The sequence below is a fragment of the Gallus gallus genome, chromosome 1 (assembly GCF_016699485.2).
Source record: "Gallus gallus isolate bGalGal1 chromosome 1, bGalGal1.mat.broiler.GRCg7b, whole genome shotgun sequence".
In the NCBI taxonomy this organism is placed as follows: Eukaryota; Metazoa; Chordata; class Aves; order Galliformes; family Phasianidae; genus Gallus; species Gallus gallus.
Window position 1 is genome coordinate 33890309 of NC_052532.1, and position 8635 is coordinate 33898943.

The 8635-nt window shown below is 43.0% G+C and overlaps 1 protein-coding gene across 9 annotated transcripts in view; it reads left to right on the forward strand.

The window, feature by feature from the left end:
- The window catches only part of RASSF3 (Ras association domain family member 3), a 101099-nt gene extending 97459 nt beyond the window's left edge, over positions 1 to 3640 (forward strand). For all 9 annotated transcript variants that reach the window (XM_015281587.4, XM_015281591.3, XM_046938125.1 and 6 more), the window contains 2 exons: positions 530 to 645; positions 961 to 3640. In XM_015281587.4, coding sequence (XP_015137073.1) covers positions 530 to 645; positions 961 to 1110 — 266 coding nt within the window. In that variant the 3' untranslated portion in view covers positions 1111 to 3640. The remainder of the gene's footprint in view (positions 1 to 529; positions 646 to 960) is intronic.
- The last annotated feature ends 4995 nt before the right edge of the window (positions 3641 to 8635 follow it).

The following is an 8635-nucleotide window of genomic DNA, read 5'->3' on the forward strand; positions in this document are numbered from 1 at the left end:
TCCCTCTACACAGTCTTCCAGCCACTCTGCCCCAGGCCTGTAGCGTTGCCTGGGGCTATTGCGGCCAAAGTGCAGAAAGTATCTTCAATGAAAAACACTTCTTGCCAGCACTGTGTTAGTGCATTTAAGAATCTGCCTTCTTCTGTAGGCAGACACTGACAGTGGTTTCAGGAGCTCAGATGTTTCTGGCTGTCTGGAAAAAAAGTGTTTCAGAATGATGATACCACAGCTGTGATGTTTTAAAGTACTTATTTATAGCTACAGAGCTGTGTTGTATTTCCTCCTCTCACCCCCGCATATATTCAGATCCTGTGTTGACTGGAAGCCGCTTCATTCATATTTGAGTTCAGCCTTGCACTGCTGCCATCCCTAAAGCTCATTTGTTCAAAAAGAGATTGGAGAGTGTGTAAATTTGTGGCTACAGGTGCAGATCTCTGAAGATCTCTAACATTGGCCAGCACTAATCATTTAAAACACGTCAAACATCGTTATTAAAGATGGCTACTTTCTGTCACTTCTTCTCCTGCAGTTTATATATGCAAGCTGTCCGACCGAGAACATCCCCTCTACCTGCGTTTGGTGGCAGGCCCCAGGACAGAAATGCTCAGTTTTGTTCTACGTGAGCACGAGACTGGAGAGGTCATGGTATGTTACGCTCACGCTTTTTGGTCCTTTAACTTCATGGATGAGTGGGATGCTGTTCGTGCTGATGTGATGATCTGTTTTTTGGGAAGCTTTCTTTTTTTCTTCTCGTGATTGAGTTATCTTGTGCTTTTTGTAAGTGTTTAGCCTGTGGTTAGGCTGGCCTGCTGTTACTTGCAGAACAGAAAGCAGCAAAGAAGAGTTAAACGTTTTCACATTGGTAAGATCTGCGAGTAGGGTGCCTGATGCTGTGTGTATATAAATGCTTTGTGCATTTCCTGTTATCTCATCTGTCGTTTTCTCTTTCTGTCTTTACAGTGGGAAGCTTTTAGCCTTCCTGAACTGCAAAACTTCTTGCGCATACTGGACAAAGAGGAAAACGAGCAACTGCAAATCCTAAAGAAGCGTTACGCAGCTTACAGGGACAAACTTGAAGAAGCCCTTGGAGGGGTGTGGAAACCTGGTTAAAAGGGGGCCAAAGCACACTCAGGAAAAATGCACACAACCAAATGTCAGTATAGCATGCCAAACCCAAAGTACAAAAGAGCAGTAAAGAGTAGTTTTCTTTATTCAGAAGACTGTTTTGTGATGCTAGGGTACCTGAATTTTGCTATAGACTTAGTTCCATAAGCCAGGTCACTTAGCATCTCGCACCCACAAGTGTAAGGGATTCTGCATGTTTGTACATCAGTTTGCAACCCTCTGTGTGCCTAGAGAGTTTTCCAAGTAATCTTGGTGCAAGCTGTGAAACTGTAATCAAATTACTAGGATGCTATGAAATAAGATTATTTTTTTTTTTCTTCTTTGCTTTAATGGTAGCTTTACAAGTAAGGAGGTGCAAATTGATTGGTTTAAAAAAAATGAATAAATCTATCTGGAAAATAATCAGTTGGAGCACTATCTTTGAGATGAAATTGATTTGCACTACCTTTCTGTTTTCAAATAGTTACTGTATAATTTGTGAGAGAACTGTTATAGATGGAAGGCATATGAGACCTTACGTTTTGTTCTGTGAAATTTGTGGAAGGCTTTCAGTTGGTCTTCCCAGAGAAGGTAAGGAGAAAGTTGAAGAGAGGGTTAGAGTTGGGGCAGGAAAAGTGTAATAGCTGATGGAGAAGGACTGGTTTTAAATAGAAATAGTATTTATACAGAGGAAAGTTAAAATACTAATTCTACAAGAGTAAAGTTTTAGGATGTTGTAATATTGTGATTAAGTTTTTAGGGCTTTTTAATTGCATAAATCCACACTGGAAAATATTGGGAAGGAAAAAGAGGCAGAAGCTGAATAAGAATGGGAGTGGAGCTGCACGTAGAGGTCACAATTGGAGAAGCTAGTTCCGTAAATGTGTAACGGGGGGTTGGAAAGTGCAGCAAAGCTAGCCAAGTGGCTGCTTACTTGAATTCTGAAACGTGGATGTTATCTAAGATAAAACTCTGTGAGAAATACACATCTAGTGAGTGTTTAGGATCCAAGCTATAACTACATAACTACAGATGCATTTGGTCTTTATTGCAAGTCAGAGCTTTCCTCTGGCTCAGCAATCCATTTTTAGGCTGGATAATTTGGAATTGTCGTATCTGAAAGACAAAAATAGCTTCATCTGCTTCCTCATCTGTTAAAGGCTCGGTCAGGCAAAGGAAGTAGAGTTTCTTATTCACGTTTCCAGCGTAAAGAAAATTAAATTATATTGACTGTTGGTGACCGGGCTTAGCAGCTCTTGCTTTTAGTAATTCAGAGATTTTCTCCCTCGTATTTTTTAAATCCTCAATTGAACACCTGATCACCAAATTCTGTGGACTGCTGATTTACTTGATTTAAATGTAGGAAAAATGTAGCAAGAAAACATTCTACTTTATTGTAAATAAAATTGTGGTTCTTTCAGAGTTATTTATCTAAAAAGCACGCTGGAAAGAAACCAAAGAAGTGGGAGTGCAATAGAGGCATGAGGCAGGTCGGGTAACCCATACTTCAGTCATTACCACGCCAGAGAGGAAATGAGCTATATGTAGTGGAGGAGAGGCGGGGGAGGTGCTATAGGCTGAGGAACTGCAGAAGTTGATGTTGTGTTGCGTTGCGTTGCGTTGGGGTGGGTTTTTTTCCTCTGCTCCCAGGATGTTCATTTTGAGTTCGCAAGGAATTGTTAGAACTTTGGCGACATCTAATGGATACCGTGTGAAACTCCACGATGCTTCTGGTCATCACCTTAATTTGATGTAACTGTGCCTTTGTTTCCTTTCCTTAGACTTCTTTTTTAAAGCTCTTCACAGGTGTTTTTTGGTAAAAAAGAATTTGACAATCAATAATGTTTTAAAGTGTTAAGAGAAACTAAAAGTAGGACTAACTATAAAGTATCTATATGGCATATCTTGTTTGTTTGTTAATTTCACATGTAACATTGTAGTGCATGTGTGAGTTAGTAACATTATCCTCAAGTGAGACACTTTATAATGGTTCAGGGAATGCTTTTCTGTTTTGTTACGGTTTGTTTTTTCTATGAAGCAGCAGCATGTCCATGGGTATTCTGTTAACATCTACTTATTTATATGCCTGCCCGTATCGATGTAATCTTGACATAATCGCTGTTAATGTTGAACCATTTGTTGCTCAGATTTAAACACTGTTTGAGTCTAAAAGCGGAGCGTAAAAATATGTGAATTTTGTTTTTACTTGAACTGAACTATCAGTCTTTTAAGTGGGCACATCTGCATTTACTTCAGCCAAAAACCTCAATCAGTGTTGTATGCACTATGAGTTTTGAATTGGGGGAGAAGGGGCGAGAACCAAAACAGCTTACTATATTTTAATTTTGTCTTAGTTAGTCCATGGTTAATTATTGTAAGATGTCATGTGTGGGGTTAATTATTATTAATTATTATTATTTTTTACACACTGGCAATTACAACGGCTTTAATTTAAAGAAAAGCAATGGTCATCCCTGGCCACCTTTTCTCTTTTTAATTTTAGCATCAAATTAAAACTGTCAAAGCTTTTGTTGCAGAACTGTTTTCATTTCTTTATGTGATGGTACCAGAATGATCAGATGATGGGGGGAGGGGGGAGGAGGGGGATGCGGGGAAACATTAAAATATATGTCTTTAAAAACAAACAAGCATTAAACTATTTATAATTTTGACAAGCTTAGTTTTATTTTTATAGGGAAGTTTTTATTCCCCTAAAAGTTATTAATGAAATGGCAAGTGATGGTTCCATTATTAAAGTTGAAGTTGGCAATACTTTGCTACGTGGTATGTTTTTATTTTCCCATTATCTGGAGTTCGTGTTGTGATGGTTGGATACTGGATGGGGCTTCCTTGTGGCATGAGGTCATGGTTGGGAGACGTAGCTTGCCTGGGATGATGAGTACATTTAGTGTCTGTGTGTGCGTGTTCCCAATTGTAGTTACATAACAGAGCTACATGGCTTTACTTTAATTTGCTGCCTGTTTTTAATAACGAATAATACAAGAAAAACTAAATAAATGTTTTTTTGTTTGTTTGTTTGTTTGTTTGTTTTTGCAAATGCCTCCTCATGGGCTGTAACGTGAGTGAAATGGAACTCCCTTCTTGCTCTGCCATGAGTAGTCAGGATGGTACCCGTGCTGTGGAAATGAGGAGTGCCACACAAGGACGTAAGCCTGGCTGTGTCTTTGTGGGGTGGCGATGCGCTGTGATAACTCTTCTGGTCCCTCCTGTGCTTTTATTAGGGGGCAAGAAAAGTAACAGTTCTCCTTTCACCTTGGTGTGAATCCAAAAGGTGAGAATCCAACCGTGTGCCTAACTGCCCAAGAACCTCTGGCGTAGCGTGTGGGAGAGGTGAGCGCGGGGAGGTTGCAGGGTGAGCGTGTGTGTGCTGGGCCTGCACTGGTGGAAGGGCTCCCAAGGTCAGAGAGCTGGTGAAGCTGCTCTGGCTCCCCAGGTTGGCTGATCTGAAAGTCAGGATGTATTAAAACAATGTTGGAGGTGCAGCGGTGATCAGAAACAAAACTCACCATCTGACCCGCACTCACCTTTCTTCAATACTAGATTTCTGGCAGAGCCGTTGGATTTGCTGATGAAGTCGATGCTTTTGAGGCCAGATTGACCCGTCAGTAGGCTCCCTCTGCTGTTCACGATGCTGTGGTACTTTGGCAGGAAGATGCAAGCCGTGACCCAGCATCAGTGTGGGAAGGCCTCCCCATGGCCCACACGTGGCTCCAGCTGCCCTGTGCTGAATGTGGAGCTGCTACTGCAGAGCTGCTGGACCCGGCAGTTTCCAGCCGACCTTTGCTCCTCAGTAATTGCAAAATGCTGAGAGGAGTGGCTGGGACAGGAACAAGTCCAGCAGCAGGCCTTCACACCAGTCTCACTACTGTCTCCAAATTACCTGATACTTATAACCTCCCATCAGCTAAAGAGTAAGAAAACTTTCCAGGACTGTCAGCCACCTTCCCTCCTGCTGCTGTCGCCACTGACAGACCTTTGAGGCTGGTCACCAGCCCCAGTGATCCCCAGAGGAACAGGTTGGTGCTGATGAAGGTGACTGTGACAGAGATGCTCTCCCTCAGTCCCTCCTTTTAGCTCTCAGTTGTGTCCTTTGCTTGGGCTGGTCCCTGTGCTGCTGGGGCAGAGTGTGTCTGGCAGTGTGGCAGAAATTGTTACAGGCATGCAGTTGTATAGGAAGATAAACTTAATAGGTTCTTCAGTGATCATACTGTGGGGTGGTGTCTCCATCTGTAACGTGAGCCTGTAGCATTATTCTGTTCAACCCGAGTCCAGATTCCTGGACACAGCCTACTGCCACTTAAGCAAAAAGTAAGATTGATGTGCGTGGTTGTGTGAATACAGTGGTTCCACTGGTTGATTTTGGCTTGGTTAGATCTCACTTGTCTGTGTTACCAACTTCCATGGGTTTACCTGATTATTGTACCAACAATTGTGTCGGTGTGCTGAATTCCCCAGTGCAGGGGGTATAGTTGTCAAATATACTTGAAGTATTTTCCAAGTGACTGATGTTGAATTCCCACCTGTGCCTCTAAATGCCATGGCACGCTGTTGAAATTGTCCTGCTGATGTTTTAGCCTAGGGAATTGTTCCAGACTTGCACTCACTGGTGTGAGCTGACATGCATTCCACATTTGCTTGGCCTTCTGTAAGTTTCTTCCCCACTTAGCACTGCCATTTTTCCATTTGAATTGCTGTTTAACCAATCCATCCCCTCTTTCTACTCTTTCTGTTACTCTGAGGATGATAGGATAAGTGGAAACTCTACTTAACCCCATACTTGAGACCATTCCTGTACAATTAATTTATAAAAATGTGACGTGTTCGCAGATTGCCTCTGGGTGCATTGCAAACCACCAGTTGCATCCAGACTGGCAACAATGGAATTCAGTAAGTAGGGTAGGTGTTACCCAAAACACTGCTCCAACTCCAAACACAAGAATTCCTGTTCAGAGATATGAGTCGTGGGTCCAATATGCTCTTTTTACCATGTACCTCAAAAGACTTTCCCATTCCTAAGGTTTGCTTGTGGCTGATGTGTGACAGGACAGTCTGTCATTATGAACTCCACAAGTGATCACCAGTCGGGCTACTCATTGCTTAGTAATTGATCAACGTCATCTTGCTGCATGCTGATAAAGTCATGTGCACCCCACTCATTCATGCACTCATTCACCTAACCTTTGCCTCTGCACAGCGACTTGTAGGGGAGATACTGAGCTACAGAGGGAAGATAACAAACCCATGGTAGAATATGCCAAGTTGAAAGGGCTCATAAGGATCATGAAGTCCATCTCCCACTAACTCAAGGGAACACCTGTGGGCAGCTGGAGCCACCTCCACCTCACCTGCAGTAGCATTGAGTCCAGGAATATTGTTAGACACTGCAGCACTAAATATTACCTGTCCTTATGGACTTGGGCTTTGTGCTGAGCATGCATTGTGCATCCTACCTGTGGGGTGAAAAGTCATCAGACAAACACGTCCTGGGGTGTTGCAGCTGCTCATTCAACTCTTGCTCTGGTTGTGGCAAACACACACCATCACGGTGTGTTCTGCAGAGGTAAGAGGTCATCCTCTGCATCACTCGTTTGCCATTGTGCAAGTTGAAAGTAGAAGTGTTTTCAGCTGTCGCAACATAGGACAGAAGGGGACCCAGCTCAGCACTTTGCATTGTGACACACTTAGCAAACTCCTTCTCAAAGCTATTTCCTTCTCACTTTCCTAAATTGTCTTTTTATTGCACTTTTTCTTTCCCACTTCTTTCTCTTCAACTTTCAGAAAGTGCAGTGATTGTGGTGTGCATTGTGGCGTCCCCCCATGGCAGAGCTGAAGGCTCCCAATGGATGGGACCTTCAGCCACCTGATCTAAAGATCCCTTCCAACCCAAAACATTCTGATTATGTATTTTTAAATGTGAGGACTACTCCTGCAGGCCCTCTGTTTCCAAATCTGATTTCTTTTTTGATGCTGTATAAAAACTGGGTTTGGTTATATTTTTCTTGAGCGTGTTAATTCTACCAGGGGCCTCTCCTGAATTTTGGAATGTTCCTGGATTCTATCAGGTGAAATGAATGAGTCTGCAGTGATGTTGCCTGAATTATGTAAATAGAGGCTGCTTTCTGTATGAGCAGGAGGGAGCATTATGGGTAACTGGAGTAGTTCTGTTTTGCCTTTACTACAAGTACTCATAAGAAGACAAGTCCAGCACAAAACTCTCCTGCAGTAGCAACATAAACCTAAATATAGCATCATAGCCTACATAGGGTGATAGAAAATAGCAGTACAAGGCTAAGATTTCCCTCTTTAAATACAGAATCTGGTATGTGAGCAGAGATTTCAGCTGTGGCCAACATGCCCAGGGAGGCACTGCAGTGCCAGTAGATTTGATGACAGCAATGTTCAGCCTCTGTTTTTTTCCCAGGCAAAATTACTGCATTGAACAGTGGCTGTGAAGTTCTCTGCTGGGATAAACAGGTGCTTTCTGTATGCCAGTAATCCTAGACAATTCTTCATGTCTAGACCTGACAACTGATACCTCAAGCATCTCTCTCTGCTTGTAACATTATTCCAAGGCTGTGAGACGTTTTGTATCTGTTTTTACGCTCTGGTGTAAGTGCCTGTTGGACAAAGTTAGAATCTATGTGTTTAATTAACAGCAGGACAGAAAGGTGGCACAACGCCTATGGAGTATCTTCTACTGCCTGCTGCCAAATAACAGTGCATATTTTTAGAGGTAAGGCTCTGGTGAAAACATAGGTCACACATATGGAACAGAAGGTCTACTGCAGCTCAGTCTGTGTGAGTTGGAGAGCAATCACAGGAGTGCTCCCAGAGCTAACACACCTCACACTGCTGTGTGCTGCTGATGGCCAGTCAGGGACTGGGCACACACAGCACTGTCATCGGGAAGGAATGGTGCTTAGATTCTCACTTCGGCCTGTACAAATGAGGCCAGAGACAGGAGACAAAACAGTCCTGCTACCAGCTACACACAGCAGGCACAGAGCAGAAGCTTAGTTTTGTCTGTGTGTTTGTATTTAAGTAGTTGTAAGATCAAGGTGCCTAAACCAGTAGTCACCACCATCAGCTGTGCACATCCACCAGCAATGGTGAAGAGCCTGTGTGCCTCACCTGTCTAAATCTGCACCAGGGGAGGTGATCCACCAATGCTGCAGCCACTGCTAAAATGTGAGCACAGAGAGGCAGTGGGTGGAACATCCACTGTTTGGTCTCCAGAAATGTTCAGCAAAAATTGACCAATGTCAATGAATGCCATGTCTTCCACATGTTGAAATTCAGCGCCACACCTCTCCTTCCTACACATTTCCATGTCAGCCACCACTGTGTCAGACTGCCTCTCTGCTGCCATCTGTCACACAGCAACGACATGGAACGGAGTATAGGTAGGAAAGTTCAACCTCTACTACTGTAACACCATCATCTGCCTCTGAAATCATGGACAAATGCAATAAAATAGGAAACATTACTTTCAAAGCTACCCTTATACTTT